Source organism: Hylobates moloch, unplaced genomic scaffold (genome assembly GCF_009828535.3).
Source record: "Hylobates moloch isolate HMO894 unplaced genomic scaffold, HMol_V3 SCAFFOLD_16, whole genome shotgun sequence".
Taxonomy (NCBI): Eukaryota; Metazoa; Chordata; class Mammalia; order Primates; family Hylobatidae; genus Hylobates; species Hylobates moloch.
In genome coordinates, this window is record NW_026652291.1 from 53,577,702 (window position 1) to 53,602,766 (window position 25,065).

The following is a 25,065-nucleotide window of genomic DNA, read 5'->3' on the forward strand; positions in this document are numbered from 1 at the left end:
GTGGTAAGGGAAGCATGTGGAGATCAGGATTACGGGAGAGATGTGTGATAGGAGGTATGATCACGGCAAGCACAGGGCACATGGAAGCAAAGAGAAAGGGCTTCTAAATCAGACTGTGGATTCCAATAAAGCGTCCACCTGAAAGGAAAAGACAGAGGCACAAAATATAACTAAACGTTTACTTGAGCCAAAGTGAGGACAGTTGCCGGAAGACTTAGACCCAAGTAACCCTGGATATGAGCTTCATGCCGCCTTTATTACAAGCAGGTTTTTTACAGGCAGAAAAGGGGGACAGGGAGTAGGCTGATATGAAATTGTTTGTCAGGAATTCACACTGGTTTACAGAAATAACATTGCTCACTGATTGGCTATGCACTGTTAAGCTATAGGCTATGAGTGATAGTGTCCAGTGTGACATTATTAGGTTAATGTATAGCTACTTGTGGCAATAGCAAGTAGTTTCAAGGATGAATACATAGCTCAAAAAGGGGCAGTAGTGTTACTGGAAAGCGTTCCTGATCCAGACCCTAAGAGAGGGCTCCTGGATCTGGTGCAAGAAAGACTTTGGAGTGAGTCTACAAAGTAAAGTGAAAGTGACTTTATTAGATAAGTAAAGAAACAAAAGAATAGGCAGAGCAGTGGCATGGGCTGCTTGACTGATTATACTTATGGTTATTTATTGATTATAAGCTAAACGGGGTGGATTATTCATGAGATTTTTGCAAAAGATGAGGGAATTCTTCTCTTTTCCCAGATTCCTGAAGGAGGAGGGTTTTGATTCAAGTCTTAAAGATGAGAAGGTGTTGGCTTGAAATTGACCAAGAAATCTCACTGTAGGTAAAAGGACTTACCTGTGAGGTTGTTGTATTTGAGAATTAAAGTCTCAGCTTTAGGTGAGACTTCAGGATGGCTGTGACGGGAGATAAATTTAGAGACATAGACTAGAGCTACTTTCCAAAGGGCCTTGCTGCAATATAATTTAGTGGTTAGGAGTGAAGGTTTAGAGATCAGACAGAATTGGGTTCAAATCTCAGCTCTGGTACTTACCAGCCATGTGATAATAACTGATTTTTTAATCCCATCTAAGCTTTAGTTTCCTTAACACAATGACTACCTGTTATCAGTTGTCTATTGCTGCATAACAAATTATCCCAAAACGTAATAGCTTAAAGCAACACACAGCTTCTTCAGCTTCTGAAGCTGAAGCTATAATTCTCAGTTTTGATGGGTCTGGAATCTGCACCTGGCTTAGCTGGGTCCTCTGCTTCAGGGTCTCTTGCAAGGCTGCAATCAAATATCAGCCAGCGCCGAGATATCATCTCAAGACCCAACTGGGGAAGGATCCATTTCCAAGCTCACTGACATGGTTGTTGGCAGAATTCAGTTCCTTGCTGACTGTTGGCCAGAGGCTGCCCTCTTCCGTTCCTTGCTATGTGGGCCTCCCCAACATAACAGCCTGCTTCATCAAAATCAATGAGAGAGAAAGTCAGCTAATAAGGGAGAAGCCACAATCTTATTTAGCCTTCTTCTCATCACTCTTGCCACACTATGTTTGTTAGAAGTCACAAGGCCAGTCCACACTCCCGGGGCAGGGATTATACAGGGGAATGAACACCACCAGGAAATGGGGATCATTGGAGACCATCTCAGTGTCTGCTTGTCCCAAAGCTTATAGCTTAGTACCACTAAATAAATGTTAGTTATTATTATTATGCTGAATCGAGAGATAAAGTAAAACTACAGAGGGCCAGGGCCAGTAGTTTTATATCAGGGAGTAACTTCAGATGATGTTGGGCAAGTCAAGTCATCTGTCTTTGTACCTTCATTTCATCCGCAGTAAAATAAAAATACCTGACCCCAGAAAGAATGAGAAAATATATGTGCAAGCATAAATATATTTTTGGAGCATCAAATATACAACTCTCCACTCTGAGGAAGCAAACTGCTTTGGGCCAGTATTCCATTTTGTGTCTGCTCTGTAAGTCTCACAGTCTGATGTCTTCACGTTTTTTAGCGTTTGGTCCAGTGGGCCCATAGGAATAAACACCTACAAAGAGCAGTGTGTCTTTGGAGAGTCCTATAAGGCATTTCCAAGGATTTGCTCTTTGGTTTTTTTCTTTCGTTCGTTCTTTTTAAATATCTTTGCTTTTAAGGACCCCATGGGGGGCCTGGGAGAGAAAACAGACTATCTGGGAAATTTTAAGCTCTTGATAATAAAAATGGTAATAAAATCTCGTCCGGCTCCTGAGGCTTCGCAGAGGGGATGTTTATGGTGAATGGGGTTCCCCTTCTTCTGCGCAGCTGGTTTCGAGGTTGTGCGGTTTCCAGTCCTGCGGAGCAGCTCAGGTTACCGGCCTCAGTGGCCGCGGGGGCGGGCATCTCCGATGGCCACAGCAATGGGCAAGAGATCAGGGTCTTCCCATCCCCGCGCCTCGCCCATTTCTGCCTGGTAACCAAACGGGATGCCTCATCCTACTCCCCAAACGGCGCGGATCACACACAGTCGCGTTTCATGGTCTTTCCTGCTGCGGTTTTCCCGGGGGAAGGTATTTCCAGAGGGTGGCCAAGTCTTCCCCAGCGGCCGGCCTTCGGGAGGGGGATAGAACTTAGGAGTCAGCCCTCTGCCTTCGTACAAAGGCTCGCTTCTCCTCAGGGCGTCTCTGGGTGGAGCGAAGCGGCCGAGGGGACCACGACAATGTCCCTTTGCTTCTCGGACCAATGGACGGCCCTCCAGGGCCCATACCGCGAAGCTCATACCGCAACCCCGCCACCCGCCCGCGCCCGCGCCCTGCCAGCCTGTTGGGGCCACAGCGCGCAGGCCAGCAGCCGCACTCGCCGCCGCAGGGTCCCCTTTGCGCTGAGCTCATCTCCTGCAACGCCGCTGCCCCAGACCTTGCGGGCCATTTGGTCCCGGGGGTGGGGCTCGTCGGGACCGCGGGGCAGCCTGGATGAGAGGATGACCGGGAGCTCCCTGGGGGCGGAGTGGAAGGAGCAGCTCCAGGCAGCCCTGGCCAGGAGCTTTTACTCCGCCAGCCCCGCTGCTTCTGCGGCCGCTGCCTTAGAAAACTTAACGAGAACCAGATGTGGTGGCCACTGCCGAACTTTCTCAGAGCCGGTGATTGGTCCCCAGCCGAGGGCCTCAGCCAATTAGCTTGCTGGGTGGGCCTGGAGTCCCGCCCCGCCCAGGCGCCCGCGGAGATCCAGGTTCGAGGCTGGCGCGGCGCGGAGAGTGGGCTGGAGGCCGGGGCGGGACGCGCTGTGCAGCGGGGAAGCGCACGGCCGAGCGAGCATGGAGGGGGACCGGGTGGCCGGACGGCCGGCTCTGTCGTTGTTACCAGTGCTACTGCTGCTGCCGTTGCTAATGTCGCGGGCCGCGGCGCTGCACTCAGACGAGCTTTTCCCACACGGGGAGTCGTGGGGGGACCAGCTCCTGCAGGAAGGCGACGACGAAAGCTCAGCCGTGGTGAAGCTGGCGAATCCGCTGCACTTCTACGAAGCCCGATTCAGCAACCTCTACGTAAGTTCAGCCCCCTCCTGGCACTTTTCCCGCAGCTTTTTCCCTGGGGTCGGTCTCACGGAAACCCTGCCTCCAGAGGGGAGGAAACAGACCCCACGCCCGGAGACCCCCAGCACCCTTGCGGTGGGACCCGGCCAGAGAGCGATGCCGCTGCCTGCCCCGCTGCTGCAGGGCAGCAAGAATGAACTGGAGGGGAGAGCAAGAATTATTCGCAGCCACGTACGCGTCCCAGGCAGAAAAGGTGGCGTTGCTAGGGCGGCCAGCGGGTTTGCAGTTAGGACCGCGAGAAGGCTGTGCCCGTCTGCGGAGCTGGGGTGTTCCCTCCTCAGACCTGGAGGCTTCCTCTCCGGGGACATGGGGCTCTGGGGTTGTGAGGGGAGTGAGAAGATAGGTGAACGAGTTTTAGGGCCCCTGGACCTACTGCACCGCGGAGCTGGGACAGTCGCAAAAGTTGCGCTTGTTTCCCTGAATCCAGACTCCCTAGCCTGTGGGGAATGGGAGGCTTTTTGCCTAAGTCATTTCCCTTCCCTCCCTGAGCGAAAGGGTAGCGTCCTTGGGCTTGAGCGACCGTCACCTTTTTGTCCCTCTCATCTCCCAGGTGGGCACCAACGGCATCATCTCCACTCAGGACTTCCCCAGGGAAACGCAGTATGTGGACTATGATTTCCCCACCGACTTCCCGGCCATCGCCCCTTTCCTGGCCGACATCGACACGAGCCACGGCAGAGGCCGAGTCCTGTACCGAGAGGACACCTCCCCGGCAGTGCTGGGCCTGGCCGCCCGCTATGTGCGCGCTGGCTTCCCGCGCTCTGCGCGCTTTACCCCCACCCACGCCTTCCTGGCCACCTGGGAGCAGGTGGGCGCTTACGAGGAGGTCAAGCGCGGGGCACTGCCCTCGGGAGAGGTAAGTGACCAGGGATATTTGACTGCTGAGGAAATTGAAGGATGGGCTTGAATTCTGGGGCAGCAACCCAGGGACTGGCTCGGAGTTGTTTCTGAGCCTACTCTTGCGCTAAACCTGACGTTGGAGGCAGCAGGACTGGAGTGGCTTGGAAGTGAGGAAAGATATTGTCTCTAGTAGGCATCTTCTGAGGCCCTGGCAGGTGGTCACTCCATTGAGGAAAAAAATGCTTAGCGGATATGAGAGTGGGAGTGCAGATGTGGGAGCCCCTTTGAACATAAGGCAATTTACTGTTTGGTTGCTTATTTTTAGAACCATCTCTAAGTATACAAGTATTTCTAATTATATGTTCATCGAAGGGGAAAAATCAGAAAATACAGATAATTTAAAAAAAGAAAACAACCACTCATTTTCCCACCACTGATAAACATTTTTCTGCGAACATTTTCAGTTTTTTCTTCTGCATATCTTTATTGCGGCCTATTAACAATGATGAGTTTACACTGCACATACTGTTTTATAACTTGCTTTTTTCACAGAATAGTGTATTGTGAATATGTTTCAATGTCAATAAATGTATTTCTACAACATCATTTATAATGATGCATACTACTGTATCCTGCTATTATCCTGTATAATACGGTGGGTTTACCACAGTATACTCAACCAGTGTTGGGCCATTAAGGCTTTTTCTGGTTTTTCATTATTATAAATAATAGCGTGAATCACTTTTTAAAAAGCTAAATCTTTGCACATGTTCTTAGTTGACATTCCAGGAAGTGCAATTGGTAGGTCAGAGAGGATGCACTTTTGGTAAAGTTCTTGATTACTTCTGCCTAATTGCCTTCCAGGCACCAGTTCACATGTTTCCTAGTTTATAGGAATCTGCTCTCAATGTGCTTTACAGTCTCTACCTGCAGAAATCAAAAAATCCCAGGCTCCCGGTCTTTAGTCTTGTCATCAACATTTGAAGTCCTCCAAATGGATATGAGTGGGGCCAGGGTGGCTTGGTAAATGGCGAACTGCCTCATTCCTGAAGAAAGTAAGGGCTTCCTTCTATGGAATTAGACCTGAATCTAAAATGCCATACTCTAAGGGCTGAAATCATATGATTCATCTCAATTTTAACTTATGGAAACGCTTCTTCACTATAGAAGGATGGTACATGCCCCCTGTAAGAGGTGAGGTTGCTTGCCCATGTCACTGATCTCTGTCTTGTAAGGATGCTGTGACATATATCTTTTGTATGAAGACTCTTTATTTTTTAATTTTTGAGGGTACATAGTAGGTGTATATATTTATGGGGTACATGGGATGTTTTGGTACAGGCATGCAATATGTAATAATCACATCTTGGAGAGTGGGGTATCCATCCCCCCCAAGCATTTATCCTTTGCATAACACACAATCTAATTACACTCTTAGTTATTTAAAAATGTACAATTAAGTTATTATTGACTATAATAACCTGTTATCACAAGTTATAGTCACCCTGTTGTGCTATCAAATAGTAGGTCTTATTCATTCCTTCTATTTTTTTTTTTTTGGTACCCGTTGACTGTCTCCACGTTCCCCTGACCCCTGCTACCCTTCCCAGCCTCTGGTAACCATCCTGTTACTCTCTATGTTGCATAAGGACTCTTTAAATGCAAGGTTTTTGGAATTAAAACTTTTGTCTGGTCCTTTTCTGGGGTGGGGGAGGTTTAGGGTAGAAAAGATTTGTAAATTCCATCTCTCTTTTACTTTTCTAATTAAAATCCACCTGCAGACATTACCATGTGCTAGTTGGCTTCAGAATGTTTCATTAAGAAAGGAGGATTCTGTTTGGATAGGGGATGTTCTTTCAATTACCCACATTGAAGGTTCTTCCAATATTTTAAAGAGCTCTGGGACTTGAGTTCTTCTTTTAATAGTTCTTTGGATATAGACTTTGGCAAACAGTAATCTAATTTGCTTGAAGGACTGAGTTCTACATGGCGTTCTTAAATTTTGGCTTACTAATTTTATATTGCAAAGTTACTGGAAACTGGAAGATTCAAAGCAATGGCATCTTTGCCATTAAAAACAATTGCAGTTGGTGCCCTTTTTCTCCATGGATATTCCTGTTGGGCATGACCAGATGTTGCACCTGATATTGCAGGAATATCAAGGTGTAATTGTATCTGAAAAAAATGTGAACAAATAGTGTTTGTCAATTCAGTTAATCTGAGATTTCTTGAACTCTCATAGGTAGTTCACAGAGCAAAAAAGTTATGATGTAGACCTTTGAAATACTTATTAATGGGAGATGTAGAGGACTAATGTTTAGCTGTGCTTTTTGTGGGGAAAGAGGAGTGTTTTGTTTTTGTCATTTTAGGGATGGGGTTAGAGACAGCCGAGTTATATAGATCTCTGTAGTGTGGGGAGTGTTTTGTTTATCTGGAATTTAAGTCAGGTTGAAAGGGCTAAAAAGAATGGATATTGAGAATGAGGTAGCAAGAGAGATTGTTCTGAGCTAGAACATGACCCAGGAGAAGGTTGAGAGAGCAACCTATTAGCAAAGGGGCCAGAGAAATGGATGAAGGAGTCACAGGCAGTAACATAAGACAGATGAGTGGAAGGTTGCCCACTACGGTTGAATATTTGTCCCCTCTGAAAATCATGTTGAAATTTAATCCTCAATGTGACAGTATTGAGAGGTGGGGCCTTTGAAAGGTGACTGGGTCATGAGGGCTCTGCCCTCATGAATGGATTAATTTATTCATTCATGGATTACTGGATTATCATGGAGTGGGGCTGGTTGCTTTATAAGAAGAGGAATTGAGACCTGAGCTAGCACATTAGCACACTCAGCTTTGTCGCCATGTGATACCCTAAGTACTCTGGCACCCTGCAGTCACCACTAGCCAGAAGGCCCTCACCAGATGTGACCTCTCAACTTTGGACTTCTCAGCCTCCATAATTGTAAGAAATAAATTTCTTTTCTTTGTAAATTACCCAATTTCAAGTATTTTGTTGTAAGCAACAGAAGACAAATTAAGACATTGCCCAATGGAGGCCTCCACGTGGGTGGGGACTGAGGCATGTTGACTTGGTTCAAAGGTTGATAGTCATTGGTGGAAGTCGTTGGATTTCACAGACAAAATGAGAGGTAAAAGCAGGATTTTATCGTAGCTTTTTGACTTCTGGAGACAAGATTTAGAAGAGGGGAGGTCTACAGCCTATCCAAGAGAGTTCAGCCTGAGTCTGAGATATCACTGTGAAGATGAAGAGAATAGAGACATATATGGAAATTGGTTAATGCTGAACCATATATGGAAATTAGAAATGCTGACGTTTTGCCGAAGAGTATCAGGAAGGATATAGTATTAGGAATGTGATAGCACTCAGCACTTATCTTTGAATTTTTGGCAGGATCTGTAGGATTTAGTGCAGTAAAATAAATAAGGGACAGTCCCACATGTGACAGTGTCCTACTGGCAGTGGGAGATGAAGAACTACACTAAGGAATGGAGGTTAGTGTTCACAGCAAACACTGGAGGCCAGACCCAATGATCCTACAGCTCTAGAGGACATGTGGCCCTGAGGAAGATGACAAAGAGAACTTTGTGACTCTTATAGGAGTCTTCATTTTCATTTTCATTTTGATAAGCCTCTATAGGCAAGCCTCTTGAAGAAAAGGATGTCACTATTCTGATTTTTGGCCAGATAACTGCAGTTAATTAAATGAATTGCAAAAATTAGAAACTCTTAGAGGGGTGTATGTTGTATGCATCAGCCTGGCTCTGATGAGTGTCACTTCAACATTGATTGGGATGTCCTGTACCTAGGACTGTCCTGTCCTGTACCAGTCAGGCTCTGGTTTCTGCAGAGGGCTCTGGCTTTTCTCTCTTTCTGATAACAGGGCCTGCAGCCACTCACCCTGATCCTCTCTGTGCTGCTCCTCTGCCCGTGGAGGCCCCTCTCTCCTCTCTGGGATCCTGGGGGAGCTGGGAACCAGTGACTCGTTTGTCAGGTTTGGCAGCCCATCTGAGGGCTTCTCTTTGGAGACAGAGCCTGTGCGGCCCTTGCAGAGGCTCGTATCTAGGAATGTGAGGACCTTTCCTGTTTGGAAGCCAGTCAAGGAGTTTTTTGAGAGTGGGGGCCCTTCAAGACTTCATGAAGTGGGCTCTTTAGCAATTAGATGTAGAATTTTGTAGAACTGACCGAGAACTTTACAAGTGATCATTTAGTGTGTGGGTGGCTTTTAAACAGCCAAACTCTTTTGGCGTGTACTTTGGGATCATAAATTCTACTTAAAAGGAAGTTGTTTCCTTCCTCTGATATTTGCCTATTTTGGTGGAGACAAAGAAATTAAATACTTGCCACCCATAATGAGTGCTCATCTCAAGGACAGTATATAGAAGATGTTGAGTCAATTTTAATTGAAATGAATTTGTTGGCTGGTTGGCTGAATGAACGAATAAAAATAAAGTGCTAAATGCCCAGAGTTCACAGCAAAAAGTCAGACTCTCCTCTTCACAGCTCTGTTTACTACTCTCTTCCCCTCTTCCACATTCCCTTCGATTCTTCAGTCTCTACAACCTCCTTATCTTATGGAATTTCTCTAAATTTAGAACCAGGATTCTCTCCTATCTCACATTTATTATGGGAGATCAATGCCAGGAGCTTTGAAAGCTTAGCTTTTTGAAACGGGTTTTTTTTTTCCTTCCTCTAGTACTTTTCTTTCCCTAGTTGATTTTTCTTTATTCTGACTAATGTACAACTCTGAAGTTATTGAGTCCACATTAGTTGATGACGTAGACTATCTTATGGATAGACATGAGGCAGAACAGCCTTTGTTTATATTTGGCAGTAGTTGTGGCTTCCTAGCATTGAGAAGCTCTAAAAACATTTCTTGCTTTTTGTTTTTGGAAAAGTCAAGCTTTGCTGATGAACAACCAACAACTGGAACAATAACAAATATACTAGGCACCCTGTTACTTTGTGAATTGAATGAATGAAAGAAGCAAAGCAAGATGTTGTTTTTTCTGGGTTAGAGAACGGCTGATTGCATTTTATTTTCTCTTGAAAAGTGTGTCACATCTATGTTTCTTTATCCTATTAGCAAAACCTCAAAACCCTACTTTGAAATTAAACATTGAAAGGAAAAATTAACATTAGAAAAGAGCTAGAACAACTGTGGGATAGAACAAAGGGAAGAGCCCATTCCTTCCTTGCTGTTTCCTTCAGTGAAATGTGATGTTCTTCTCTGTGCCCGAGTTTGTCTGTCTAGCAGAATGGAGAGGTAATGATACTTACCAGTAAATAATATTTCTCAGAGTCACATTATTTATGAAGTAAGTTGTGTTTTAAAAATACCTTCTCAGTTCCTTACTAAATTGTAAAAGTAGTGTGATTTAGTGAGAGAGAGAGAGTTTCAGAGGCCTAAACATAACAGCTTTTTGAGAACCAAGCACTGTTGGCAGATCTTTAGGAGGAGAGGTCACTGAATGAAGGTAAAGGCAAAAATCTCATCTTGTTGAAAATAGGAGGGTAAACAGAATGTTAAGGAGTGATCCTATAAGGACCTGGGTGTTGAATTGGCAGCTGATTCAGGCTCCTGGTCCCTTTCTGGTCTGTGTTGGCTCCTGCAGTGTTTATAACATTCACCGGCTGCCTCTGTGACACCTCCCAACCTCCACCCTGAGGTCCTGGATACACACCCCGGCTCTGTGGCCTCTACCACCTTCTCCGGTGACTCTCCTACAATTTCAACCATGGCTGTTTCCCAGTCCTACACCGTGCGACTCTCCTGGGCAAAGTCTGTCTTTTGCTCCTTCGCATCCTCAGCATCAAGCATAATGTCTGGTGCTTAAGTAGACACTTGGCTGTTTGAATTAGTGTATGAATGAATAAATGAGTGGTGTTTACAAACATATAAACAACTAACCAAGCATAATGAGGTGAATGCTCACTAGAGATGCCCATAAAGGTGTTACAGAGGTTCAGAGAACAGAAATTATTCTATAGGGAATCACAAACACCTCTGAGTGGCAGCATTTGAAGGTTAGGAGGGTTTCTAGGCACAGGGAACCATGAGCAAAGTGTGGAAGCATCCAAGGACATGGTACAAATGGGGACTCTTAAATAGTCTGACAAAGATGCAGTGGAATTGAGCCTGGGAGGGACGTATGCAGCCAGGTTACAACTCACCTTGAATGGCATGTTGAGGAAGGGTTAGGGTGTCCAGGGTGCGGGCTCAAGAGCTGGCTGGCCCACCACCACATACTTGCCACCTGACCTGAGGAAGACCTGTTAGCCTCTGTGTCTTTTTCTCATCTGTGAAATGAGGATAACGCTGATGCTTGTATGAAAGGGTAGATGGAAGAGGAAAGAGAGTAAGGCTGTGAGACAGTAAGGAGGCCTTTTGACCAACTAGTGCCTAACACAGTGCCTGCCCATAGTGGGCATTTAATAAATGGATGAATGAATGAATGAATGAATGATGCAAATGAGAGATGCTGAGTGCCTAGGGTTATAAACTAGGGCGGTGACTGCAGGATGGACAAGTAAATTTTGCTGATTGCTCTTAGCTCTGAAAGAGTTTGGATGAGAGAAGTTTGAAACCTTAAAAAGTATATATTTTTTAACCTATGTTTTACCAATGCATATTTCAAGTATTAATCTAAATTGACAAATGATATTTGCAATAATAAATAATATTGCTTATGAAATTATATTAGTAACTTGAAGAGGAAATTTTAAAGAAGATTATGTTTAAAAACAATTTGGAGGAATCCTGAAAAAGGGGAAAATTCTTTGCACTTTATAATGCTTTGCTTGCATTCTGTTTCTTTCTTCTTTTATTTGTTTTTTACAGGATGTTTCTCTCTCTCTCTCTCTCTCTTTTTTTTTTTTCCTCACAGCTGAACACTTTCCAGGCAGTTTTGGCATCTGATCGGTCTGATAGCTACGCCCTCTTTCTTTATCCTGCCAACGGCCTGCAGTTCCTTGGAACCCGCCCCAAAGAGTCTTACAATGTCCAGCTTCAGCTTCCAGCTCGGGTGGGCTTCTGCCGAGGGGAGGCTGATGATCTGAAGTCAGAAGGACCATATTTCAGCTTGACTAGCACTGAACAGTCTGTGAAAAATCTCTATCAGTAAGTAACATTGAGCTGAAGCCCTTTCCTATTTGAATATAAGGACTTTTAGGAAGCACCTGAACACAAGTGACCATAAGACCATTAAATAATACATTGGTGGCTTCTAAGTAAGGCATCAAGTCAAAACCAAGGAACTAGATTAAACCCTGGAAGGATCAAGTTCACCAAAACATAAAAGGTCCTTTATTTTGCCTGCTCTATTGGGTATAGATACTGGAAACAGAACAGTATGTGTGTATATTTGTAGAGCCACTGAGGCTTGCTATGAAAAACATTGCTCTTGGAACCACATAAAAATATCTGGTCATAAACTGCCCAGTTTGAGGTTTTCCAGATTAATCATTTCACAGGAGGAAACATTGTGATTTAGTCTTTTGGACAGATGCTGTTAAACATTAAATTGAGTAATGTAATTTGCAGGAAAAATAACTAAGATTTATAGGTTTCCAGAAGTCTGAGGATGTCTCTCTGGCTGTATTACCTAATGTGAATTGAACCCATTCCTTAGACTCATCAGTGTCTGCCCATAATGGGCATTTAATAAGTAGATGGATGAATGAATGAATGATCCAGAGGGCTTACTTAGCTAGTGCAATAATAAACTCTTCTGCATTTTGCCAGTACAGATAGTGCCAGTAGGATATTTATTGACTTCAGGGTTTTTTGGAGGGCATGTGGGGAGGTGGGTAGGGATGCCCTTGCTTTTATTCGTTTCCTGAATACAGAAGCCAGACAGAATACATTGGTTACTTCCTGGCCTCCCTTAACCGCTTCTTGGCTTCATTAAATCAATCCTGGGTAGGTATAGAAACACCTTACACTTTTAGCATGCCATCCACTCTGCTCAGCTACCAAAAAGAGATCACTATAGCCAGATTTGCTTACTCAGAGCTGACATTTATTGAAAACTTACTATTTGCCAAGCATCATGCTAAACACTTTCCAGATGTTATCTTAATTAAAACTCACAAGAATTGTAGGTTAGTACTACTATTTTCCCAATTTTACAGAGGAGCCTAGGGAAGTCAAATAAATTGCCTGTGATCTCAAAGTTAAGTGGCAAAGCCAAAATCCAAGCTCAAGTCTGGAGCGCTGAACTACTTATTTTATCTTCTGCTGAGTCCTTGTTTCCTTTCCCATCCTTATGATCCACATTGGGCATCTTTAGGGCTCCATCTAGGCTGCCGCTTAGTCTGGATACTGGAGCAAATTCAGTTCCTTACTCTCCCTCCTCTGGTTCCACCCTCCTCTTCTACTTGGGAGCTCATAGATTTATTATTCCTCGGGCATTATAGAGAGGTCACAATGGCCAAGCTCATGGAATACAAATATTTCTAAGACACTGGTCCTGCACACCAGCAGCTTGTACCCTGTTAGGGTTGATAGACAAATAGATCAACAATTACAGAGCTGTGGGTAAGTGTTGGCATCTACACAGGAGACAGGAGACAGTGGGGCCAAAAGGCCTGTGGGAAAAAGCAGTTGTGTTCCCTGAGCAGAACCGTAAAGGTCTCCTGGAACTAACACCCACAATCACGTGTGACACATAAACACACAGACAGCATTTCCACTTACCCCCTTTCATGCCTTCCCTCATTTTTATCTTTGATACTTCCCAGAAATCTCTGAATTGCTTGGCAAAAGCGGAGTAAGATATGGGGCCAAATGACTCACATATTTTTCTTTAGTGTAATCCCTGCTTAATACAAATAATAAAGTACAAGCAATGCAGAATAATGTGAAATAAAAGTAAAAGTTACCCATGATCACTACTTCAAGTGATAACAAGTGCTAATGGTCCTTCTAGAATTTAGGTATATACAAAACTTTTAAAACCAAAATGGTTCTTTTGCTATATAAGTGGTGTTTTCACATTAATCACTTCTTATAGGGGTCTTTTAGTCAGATGTCTGTCTATATTACCATTTTAAGGCTACAAAACATTATGTCATGTGTGTATAAAGACAGCTTATTAATGAACATTTCACATATTTCTGATTTTTCTTGTCCTAAATATCATTGCAGTAAACAGCATAATAAACATTGCTCACATTCTCATTTATCCCTAAAATAAATTCTTAAAAGTGGAATTGCTGAGAAAGGGCATATGATTTGGAAGTTGTACATTTCAGATTGCCAAAGTTACTGGTCTTTTCCTTTCTGATTTTGGATCTTGGTGTTATTCTTAGGAAGAACTTCTGTACATCAAAATTATAGAAATATCCTTCAATATAATCTTCTATTTTACTTTTCATTATTTAAATTTTCAAAAATATACAGAAAAGTGGAGAGAATAACTAAATGAACACCCAAATGCCCAACACCTAGATTTATACATTGTAAACATTTTGCCATATTCATTTTTTTGTTTGTTTACATTTTTTTCTTTCTTTCTTTTTTGAGATGAAGTTTCGCTCTTGTCACCCAGGCTGGAGTGTAGTGGCGTGATCTTGTGCTCATTGCAACTTCCGCCTCCTGGGTTCAAGCGATTCTTCTGCCTCAGCCTCCCAGTATCTGGGATTACAGGCGCCCACTACCACACCTGGCTAATTTTTGTATTTTTAGTAGAGACTAGGTTTCATCATGTTGGCCAGGCTGGTCTAAAACTCCCGACCTCAGGTGATCCACCTGCCTCAGCCTCCCAAAGTGCAGGGATTATGGGTGTAAGCCATCACACCCGGCCTGTTTAAATGTTTTAAAGTAAGTCACAAACATCATGCCAGTTCATTGCTAAATGCCTTAGTATGCATCTCTCAAGGGTAAAGTTAGGCTGGGCAAGGTGATTCTAATCCCAGCGCTTTGGGAGGCCAAGGTGGGAGGATTGCTTGAGCTCAGGCATTCAAGGCCAGCCTGGGCAACATAGCAAGACCTAATCTCTACTAAAAATTAAAAAAGTTAGCTGGACATGGTGGTATGCACCCGTAGACCCAGCTACTTGGGAGGCTGAAGTGGAAAAATCACTTGAGCCCAGGGGGTTGAGGCTACAGTGAGCCATGATCACACCACTATGCTCCAGCCTGGGTGACAGAGGGAGGCCCTACCTCTAAATAAATAAGTAATTAAGAGTAAAGTTATTTTCCTAGTCAGTTGTTTTCTTCCTCAAATTTGTCTCACAACTGTGAGCTCAAAGATCATAAATTATATAGTTCATAATGTTTGTCATACTCTTCCTCTGCAAATTTAAATATGAATTCACACGTGTATATTTTGAAATCATACTTTTCCATCTTCTGGAAGACAAGACAGTAGTTAATAAGTATTTATGATATTTAGGGCCAGTGATAGGCATTTTATTTATTTATTTTTTTGAGATAGAGTCTTGTTATGTCATCCAGGCTGGAGTGCAGTGGCATAACCTCAGTTCACTGCAACCTCTGCCTCCTGGGTTCAAGCTTTTCTTCTGCCTTAGCCTCCTGAGCAGCTGGGATTACAGGCACACACCATCACACCTGGCTATTTTTTTTGTATTTCTAGTAGAGATGGGGTTTCACCATGTTGGCCAGGCTGGTCTTGAACTCCTAACCTCAGGTGATCCGCCCACTTTGACTTCCTAAAATGCTGGGATTACAGGCATGAACCACCGTACCTGGCCAGTGCTAGGCATTTTAATGTGGTTTTCTCCCTTAATTCTCCTAACAACCCAGGGAGGAAGGCATTGTCATCCCATTTTGTAACCCCATTTTGCTTTCTAGAAATAAATTAAGTTCTTTCTATTACTAAGCTTTCCAAATGACCTTGGATTTTAAAATAAACTCAAATTGTTACTTTTCCATCATGCATAATGACAAAACCCAGGATAGTGATTTATATATAATTAGAAGGTTATTTTATTTAGCTTTTATCGGCCATAATCTGTATTTTTCCACTCTTTGAAGATTTTATAGTTTCTGTTTGTAACTTCAAGAAGAAATTTCACAGTTGCACCACCTCTAATGCGATAATAAACTCAATATCCTCAGAACTTCAGGATTTTCTCTTACTGTCTTTAGTTTTCCTTATTTGCTTGCCAATAAACACCAACATTAATTCTTATGAACTTAACAAATATGTATAGCATATTGCACACAAAATCAGTTTTTCTTTCTATGCTTCTTTCCCTAAATTTACCACAACAGTAACCACAGCATATATGTAATACATACACACGTACACACACACAAACACACACACAAGAGAAAGACATTTTCAAATTGTACTGAAAAATATTGTTACTGTAGAAATCCACATGAACATGATGAGTACCCACCCAAATGAAGGAAGATCTTTTGTTCTTATACAATTCAGTGAAGTTTTTATTATCTTCTTAGCCATTGACTCTTATTCCTCACTGACTGACTTCTGAGGAAATTCCATTGCTTGGGAGAATTTGAGCATAGTGTTTTGTGCAAATATCAGAGGAGTATACAAACTGGCATATTCAACCTAGCCAGACTCTTGTTCACTCAAGTTTTCCCATATTTTTAGAAATCATACGTAGTTGTTCTTTTTAGGGTATATTATTGACTCTAAAATAATGGGTTATTGGGATATTTGGAAACTGAATGGAGTTCCTGTTCTTTTCTCATGGAGAAAACGAGAGAGCTGTTTCCAGAAGTCTTTAAAAGACCTCTAAGCTACTTTCTTATTTGCTCCTTAACTTTTTCAGTGCAAAAACAAATTTTTTAGGTTTTGGCATTTGTATTTATTTGAAATTTTTTACGTTGACTCACCATTCTTTGTGGATTAGCGAATTGATCAGTTCAAGTGAATAAACAATGAAATGTCTTTAATATTCTGTAGAGTAATGATAATTCAGATGCTTATTGACTGCAGTGTGTGGTATGGTTTTCTGTCATAATATAACATAGATGTGTAGAGCATGGGCTTTGGTGTTAACTGAATTCGGATCCAATTGTTTGTTATTTGACCTTCAGAAGATCAGCTAGCCTTTTAAAACCTATTTTCTCCTCTATAAAATTGAATATGATCACCTCTAACTTGCAGATTGTATTGAAGAATGTGAAACACTTGGCACAGGGAAGGGGCATCACCAACTCTTGAAAGTATGTAATAGTCATTTGGGTGTCAGTATTTGGTAGAGTTTTAAGCATACATTTTTTAAATGTGTTATAAGTTTCCAGACAAGTGGAGGAAGGATGAAACATTCCTACATTCCTTGTTTATTTTCAAATAGCCAGATTTTAGATAAACCATTTGGATTGTGGAGCAGATTGATAATTTGAGGATCTGGCATTCTGTGGCATACAGCTTTGAAACATAATATTAAATAAAAGGTAGTTCACATCAAAAGTCCAGTATGATCCCTTTAGTTACCATGTAAGTCTGCTTTTATTTGGTTTTATATACCAGTGAAAACTGAACCTGATCTTAATAGCCTTTCAGGTTTTTTGTTTTTTTTGAGACAGGGTCTCACTCTGCCACACAGGCTGGGGTGCAGTGGTTGCAACCAAAGCCCACTGTAACCTGGAACTGCTGGGCTCAAGTGACCCTCCTGCCTCAGCCTCCTGAGTAGCTGGAAGCACAGGCGTGTGGCACCATGCCTGGCTAATTTTTTTAGAAAAGTATTTTGTAGAGGCAGGGTCTCACTATGTTGCCTAGACTGGTCTTAAACTCTTGGGCTTAAGTCATTCTCCTACTTTGGCCTTGCAAAGTGCTGGGATTATAAGTGTGAGCCACCATGCCCAGCTGTCTTTCTGTTTTAAAATAAGTTGTTCACCTTCTAGGAAGGTGGGTGAATGGACACTTTTGTTACATTTGTTACAATGACTGTTTCCTTTTTATTTAGACTAAGCAATCTGGGGATACCTGGAGTGTGGGCTTTCCATATCGGCAGCACTTCCCCGATGGACAATGTGAGGCCAGCCGCAGTTGGAGGAGACCTTTCCGCTGCCCACACTTATGTTCCCCTGGGACGTTCCTTCAGCCATGCTACAGCCCTGGAAAGTGACTATAATGAGGACAATTTGGATTACTACGATGTGAATGAGGAGGAAGCTGAATATCTTCCAGGTGAACCAGAGGAGGCATTGAATGGCCACAGCAGCGTTGATGTTTCCTTCCAGTCCAAAGTGGATACAAAGCCTTTAGAGGGTAGGACCTCCCCTCCAGATTCTGATCTGTCCTCCCCCTTGCATCCAACACCTACTTATTGGCCATTCTATCCTGAAACAGAATCTTCCACCTTGGGCCCTCACACCAAAGAAGGAACATCTCTAGGAGAGGTAGAGGGCCCAGATTTAAAAGGCCAAGTTGAGCCCTGGGACGAGAGAGGGACCAGAAGCCCAGCTCCACCAGAGGTAGACAGAGATTCACTGGCTCCTTCCTGGGAAACCCCACCACCGTACCCCGAAAATGGAAGCATCCAGCCCTACCCAGATGGAGGGCCAGTGCCTTCGGAAATGGATGTTCCCTCAGCTCATCCTGAAAAAGAAATTGTTCTTCGAAATTACCCTGCTTCAGGTCACACTACACCCATAAGTCAAGGGACATACGAGGTGGGACTGGAAGACAACATAGGTTCCAACACCGAGGGTGAGTGCATTAGAAAACTGGGGGCTGAGATTTCATCTTAACCATGCTGGTTTTGCATAGAGTTGTGATTTTTCTCTTAAGTGGGTAGGTGAAAAGTTTAGCAAAAAGAAGATTGGATCTAATTTTTAATCGCTGTGTTTCAAGAAATAGAGTAAATTTCCTTTGCCAAATAAATCTTGGCAGGCAGATTCTGTTTGGAATCACTTGATCATTAATAATGTTTTTTTAAAATATGGGCCTCATGAAGTGAGTGGGGGAAAACTGGGTTTGTTAGGCCAGCTATGCTCTCAAGTGTAATGAACTATTTCAGTTTGAAAGTTCAGCAAAGGTAAAACATTTTGCGGCTTCATACACATTCCAGTGATGGACGGGTTTGTGCTTTTTAAAGTGGTGAGTTGTGCTGGCTCAGATGAACATGCCAGATTCATACTCTGTTGTGGGACTAGCCTAACGCTTCCCTTGGTTGGGGAGATATGCTTGTGATGTGTGGGAGAGGAGAGCCCACAGGGAAAGAAAATGACTAAACACCTGTGTCTGTTGTCATTTCTGGTTCACGGCTATGCAGCTGTGGCATGAACCTCCCTGGAGCCTTGTCCTCATTTCATGACTCACTGATCGGACTGAGAGGTGAGGAGGGAGATGCCAAAAGCAGGCGGTGGTTAATTATCACGGACACGGGGCCTATGTCAGTCTTCTAGTCCTCGTTGAGACTTGTCATGCCAGCTGTTTCTTCCCCATCAGGCATGGAAAGATGTGAATGGGAAACTGACTCCAGATTGTTTGTTCCAGGGACTGCTCTTCTGACCTCTGATAGGAAGAAAGAGGTCAGAAGTGACTGCTTTGTTCTGAATCTCCATGTTTTTCCACCTTTTCTGTTTCCTGTCACTGTTGTGGCAAAAACATGGGTGACCTAGCAGAGAGGGCCTTCTGGGTTCTGCTCTGGTGTTATCTGCAGGATATTGCATGGAGAGGTACTAATTTCAGGAGGGAAGAAAATATTTTCTGACTAATGTGGCATTGTGTAAGGATTCGAGGGAGTACATTAGTGTCGGCTTCGAGTTTGAATCCTGGCTACCAAGCTTGCTGGGTGACCTGAAGTAACTTATATAACCCATAAGCCTCTGATTTCTCAGGAATTACTTGGGAGGATTCAATGAGACAGCGTATGTGAAGTTCTTGGCTTCAGGTCTGCACTCACTGGTTCTTAATAAATAGTGGCTGCTGTTACTAATTTTAGAAGGTTTAAAACAGTGGGAATGGGGTGGAGGATGGGTAGAGAATGAAGAATGTGCTTATTAAAGAGTTTCGCATTAATTTGTGCCTAAGGGACCACATTTCCATGAAGTTGAAGATGTAAATTTTGTTGGAAGTCTTTAGAACCTTCAGATCCTTCTGAGAATCTCCAGAATTTACAGTATGAGTTTCCTCTAAATACATTTTAAGGCCAAGTATCAAAGATTTTCACAAAGGGATTTGAGGTAAAGATGCATTCCTGAATGGCCTTCTCATTTGTGGGTTGTGATTTCCTTCCCTGGGAAGAGCGTGGGAATATTAAAAAGCAGATCTATGGAGTCATGTATTAAAGGGTTAAGAAGGGACTGCACACCCTGCTTTGGGCTCTGAGAGCTCGAGATCACTGGAGTAAAGTGCAGGAGGCTTCAGGAACCAGCCATAGAGTAGGACAGAGGTGCAGCTATAACCCTTGTGGGGCATGAACTATGATATTTATCAGCTGCCGGATGCAGTCTACTATAGACATCTTGGTAATGGCAAAAAACTCCTGTGAAAAAGCTGGTTAATACACATTTTGGGGGAAGAAATCTAACTAGAAGTTTTTGAAACTTAGACAAAAACAATCCAGTTTTTGTTTTAAAAGAATTTAGGGGGATGTGTGAAGTATAGAAGCATGCAGTTGTTAAATACTTTTGAGGGGATGCAGTGACTGTTTCTTTCACATAAAACATTGGAGGCTCAGAGGTCTATCTGGTAAGTGTGGGCTTCCTCTGGGAAGCTGTGGGGTGGGAGTGGCAGAGACACAGAACATTGCCCAGTACTAAGTACCTAGCCATGTGGCATCTGCCTGGCATTTTCTGCTGATGGAATAGAAAGCACATGGTTTTGGTGCTGGGTGGACTTGACCTTGACTCCCAACTCTGCTATGTGGTTTGGGGCAAGACATATAGTCTGTTTGACCCTTGGCTCTCCTCAGCTCTAAAACAGAGCTAATGAAGACCTTGTCATGTACTTGCGAGAACTGAAATTGAGCTTGGGAAGCACCCTGCCCAATACATTTTAGTTTCCCTCTGAAGCTTCAGGGTAGTCATCTTGCTAAACCAAGAAATCAAGATTTAGTTAAAGGCCCAGAAAATATCACTCCTTTTTACATTTTTTTCCCCTTAGGGACTCATTTTACAGACCTTTCTTTTTGTTCAGAAATTTAGATTTTCAGATCGTATCTATACCAGGCAGGAATGTCCCGGCCACACTGGAGCTCTGTCTTCCTAGGCCACAGAACAGCGGTAGATGGACGTGCAAGCATGCTTTCTCTGAGGAGTCTTGTTTCCAGGGAGCTCTGGTAGTTTTGTTGTCAAGCCAAAAAGTTACCCAAGCACCTGCCATGTACCTGTCTCTGACTCGGTTCTAGTGGAAGTTTTGGCTGGCATTTGCTAAGTGCAGCCTGCTGCTCTAAAGTGAGAACTTGGCATTAGATTGCATTATCACGGTTAGTCCTCAGAATTGTCCTGTGGGGAGTTCGAGACCAGCCTGGGCAACACAGGGAGAACTTGTCTCTATAAACAATTTTAAAAATTAGCCGGGTGTGGTGGTGTTCACCTGTGGTCCTAGCTACTCGGGAGGCTGCGGTGGGAGGATCACTTGAGTCCAAGAGTTCCAGGCTACAGTGAGCCATGATTGTACCACTGCATAGCCTGAGCAACAGAGAGAAATATTGTTTGGAAAAAAAAAGTTGTCCTGTAGGGTAGGTACTATCATCCTTCCCATTTTACAGAGATGGAAACTGAGCTTGGAAATACTTAGTGACTTGTCTAGCAAGGGCCAAGACTGCAACAAAGTCATAAAGAAATTAGAGAAAGCTGTAGGGTGATACAGAGTCAAAGGCACTGTCCAGGAGTGTCACTGCTGTGGGGGAAGTCTTTCTGAGGAAGGAGGGGCTTGAGCCAGGCCTGGGGTCAGAGTCTGAGAGGGAGAATGTGTGAAAACATTATGAACAGAGAAGTGACAAGAGCTGAGGTGCAGAGGTGGGAATGAGGAGGGAGGAAGGGAGGGAGAGAGACAGAGACAAAGGTTGATTAAGGCAGTGGGGTGAGAGAGTTGCCAGTGAGGGCTTCAGCTGCCTGGGACCATGGGACTGCCTGTGTTGTGAGCAGAAAGGAATGAGATTTACCGATAGGAGTCTTAGTTATTCTTAAGCCTGCTAAGGCGGTGCTATACGCAGCTTAATTTAATCTCAATCTGCATGATGAGTTAGGAGGAAGGACACCTGGCTTTCAGAAACCTCATGTAGTCCCACTCCACTTTTGGCCTTGTGAAAGGCTGCAGGAGTGTGTTGCAAGCTCACCTTCCACCCTGAGAAGAATTCAAGCAGGTTCTGCTGCCAGTGCAACCCTCCAGGTGCCAAAGACCATGCCCTGGGTGCACCTCCAGGTTGCAGAGGGTCTGTGACCATGATCCCCCAGCCCCCCATACCTGTGAAGACACCTGTATGAGGAGATTCCCTGGCAGGGCCCTTCTCCCTTCACCACAAGTGGAGAGAGCCTGTTAGTGTCATGCCAGCAGTTGCAAAAGGCCACCCCCAGGGTCCTGATCACTGTTTGCCACCAGCATCATTACATGCCACACACATCAAAATTAAACAAACATGAAAACTGGACGAAAAAGCATTCCACTGTTTTTTCATTATAAAGTTGGATATGGTTTTTCTATCTAGTCTGTCATTCTGAGAGATGGGAAAACTTAGAAGAATTTGTCCTGCAGTGAAAATGCTCATTCTTTTTTTTTTTTTTTTTAAGTAGCAGTAAAAATTGTTAATAGTTACTCCAGCTGTCCTGAGGCAGCCCTGTGCACGAAGCCTCCTGTGTCCCTCTGTGTTGGCCCAGTGAACCCGGTCCACACCATGGAACCTCCCCTGTGGCTGGGCCAGGGCCCTCTGTGAAGAAGGGCAGGCTGGCCAAGGGCTGCAGACAAGTGCTTAAGTGTTTCTGGGAAAATGAAGATTGAAAGATGGCTGAGAACAAGTGCAGAGGAGAATTTTCCATTTTTGTTACGAACTCCTAGTTAGGACAAGTCTCAAGTCCTTTGGCAGGGCATTTCTTTCTTTCCTCTGATGTATCCCCACCCCATTTTTCTTTCTATTAAGGACGTGAGAAAAGTTAAATACAAACAAACAAAAAATAAATGGGAAAAAAAAGTGAGATTTAAAAAGTCTTCATGTTAAGAATCCTTTAGCAACTATCAAACCGCAGTTAACAAATCCATGACAAAATGAGCTCATTCAAACCTGGCCAGCCTCCACCCTCCTGCTGTGCCCTGAGGTGCCAGCAGACCTCTTTATGGTCTGACTCTCCATGGCAGGAGCTTCCTGGCAGAGTGTGGGTCCCAGAGGAGGCCATGGACTAGAAACTGTATTTCTCAAAGTGTGGGCGCTCATCCACCTTCCTCTCACTCAGCTGGGAACCTGGTTAAAAACACTGATTTCCAAGCCCCTCCTCTACCTTCTGAACCAGAAACTGCATTTTTAAGCCATCTCACTCCTTCAACTCCTCCAGACCTCTGCCCAGATGTCTCCTTCTCCTGAGGTCTTCCCTGACCATACTATTTAAAAGAGCCAAGTGCGCCTGCCCTCTCTCACCCTCTTGTCTGACCCTGCCATATTCCTCTGCACTTCAGTGATTCTGATGTCCCCTCAATTTGATGGGATTTAGAGCCATAAGATTGTTTAATCTCTGTGGGTCTCAATTTTCTCATTTATAAAATGAGATAATATCTTCTTACTAGAATAGGAAGAAGTGCATGAAAATACACTCAAAGCCATGATAGGGAGGGACACGCAAATGACCACTGAAAAGAAAAAGTGCCACTTTTCGTTGGATGTGTTCATTGCACATCTCATCTAGCTGGGATCCAGATCTTGATTCCCAGCCTTCAAGAAGTTCAGCCTCTTTGAGTTTCACTGCAATTCCCATAGAAATTTGAGCAGTCACATTGGCCAGAGGTCTGGCTTTTCTCGCCCTGGATAAATAGCTGCATGTGGGCTCAGCACTGTTCTAGCTCCAGGTCTCGCCCTTCTTCAGGGAAGGGCTATCTGGCTGCTGTGCATCTGTATTACATTCACTAAAGAATCTTCACGTTGTATTCTTGTGAATGGATGCCCAAGTGGGCCGTAAGCACTGAGCTCGGCTTCTCAGATGGCCAGGAATGAGCACGAGAGTATTTCCTAACATTCTACCCACCCCAGGAGCTGCTAATTGGTCAGATTAAATTTGTTAACGACATTGATGAGCAACACCTAGCTCAGAAATCCAAGGCTTGTGAGTATCCCAAGCCTTCTATCAACACCAATTGGTGTGAGAATCACTTGCGGGGTGGCTAAAGTGTAGATTGCTAGGATGCACCCGGAGCGTGGAATTGGTAGGTCTAAGGTGGGCCCTCAGAATTTGCATTTTTAACAGAAACCTCAGGTGATCCTGATGCAGTGGTCTCTGGAATCCACCGGGAGAAATGCAGCTCTCCGTGTGAAGGACTGCATGGTGCTGTGCTGAGGGTGTAAGTTGTTATTCACCCCTTGGTGAATTTCCTTGATGCCTCACGCTGTTGTCAGAACTGAACCCCACAAACCTGCTCCTCCTTAGTCTCCCTATCTCAGAAACTGGCAGCTCCCCCCTTTTAGTTTCCCACATCAGGACTGAACATCATCCCACATCCAATCCACCAGCAAACCCTCTCGGTTCCACCTTCAGAATATCCCAGACCTGGGCCCTTCTTATCTCCTGTACCAGCACTTCTTACCACCAAGGGACCAGCTCCTGTCTGATTTCCTGTAGTCGGAGCATGTTACTCTTCTGCTCAAAACCCTCTAGTGCTTCCCATCTCAGATGAAAGCTCAAATCCTTCCTGTGATCTCTGAGACCTTGCATGAATGACCCAGGCTACCTCTTCTCTCACCATCCCTCCCACATGCCCACACACCCCTCCTGCCTGACACAGCACCGCACCTGCCCTCATCTGTGGGGTTCACTCCCTCACCTCCTCCTGGCCTCTGCTCGGTCAGCTTCTCCTGAGGTCTTCCCTGACCATGCTATTTAAAAGAGCCATGTACACCTGCCCCCTCCTACCTTCTTGTCTTTCTCTGCTGTATTTCTTTGCATAGCTCTTACACATCCACCCCACTAAGTAATTTACTTGTTTATTGACTGCTGCTGGGGACAGTGTAAGCTTCAGGATGTGAATTTTTGTCTCTTTTGCTCCCTGCCATGTCCCCAGTTTCTAGACTAGGGCCAGGTCTATAGTGAATGCTCAGTAAATATTTGTTGAATTAGTGAATGAATGAATGAAAATTGTTAGAAGCATTTACCTTTCACCTAACAAGCTGCCATTGTAAATGGTAAGTGTGCAAACCTGTGTGTGCACTTGGGTACGAAGGCAGGTGTGAAAGAGGGATTATAAATGGAGCCTTGCCTTCCCCCAGATTAGGGGCTGAATCCATCTTCTTTCCTTCATGTGGCTGTTATGAAGCTGGAAGAGAGAGTGTGTGTTCTTGGCTCAGTAAGTACCATCCTAAAAATACAATATTCCACAAAACTGTTTAAAAAGACTCCCAGGTTAGCTTAACAGTAACTAGTTAACTCATTGTAATTACAATTTAAGTCTCATAATAGCCTTTCATGGGAGCCTGCTCATTGTTATAATTTTTCTATAATAATGTAGTACAGCTTCCAATCTATTTATAAACCTTTGCACAGTTGCACTTGTAAGTTG

The 25,065-nt window shown here is 43.9% G+C and overlaps 1 protein-coding gene across 1 annotated transcript in view; it reads left to right on the forward strand.

Moving 5' to 3' along the window:
- The first annotated feature begins 3,289 nt into the window (after positions 1-3,289).
- Positions 3,290-25,065, forward strand: part of NID2 (nidogen 2) — a 62,374-nt gene continuing 40,598 nt past the window's right edge. The window contains exons 1-5 of the mRNA XM_032179380.2: positions 3,290-3,517; positions 4,116-4,421; positions 11,306-11,538; positions 17,327-17,631; positions 17,713-18,072. Of these exons, the coding sequence (XP_032035271.1) occupies positions 3,290-3,517; positions 4,116-4,421; positions 11,306-11,538; positions 17,327-17,631; positions 17,713-18,072 (1,432 nt within the window). The remainder of the gene's footprint in view (positions 3,518-4,115; positions 4,422-11,305; positions 11,539-17,326; positions 17,632-17,712; positions 18,073-25,065) is intronic.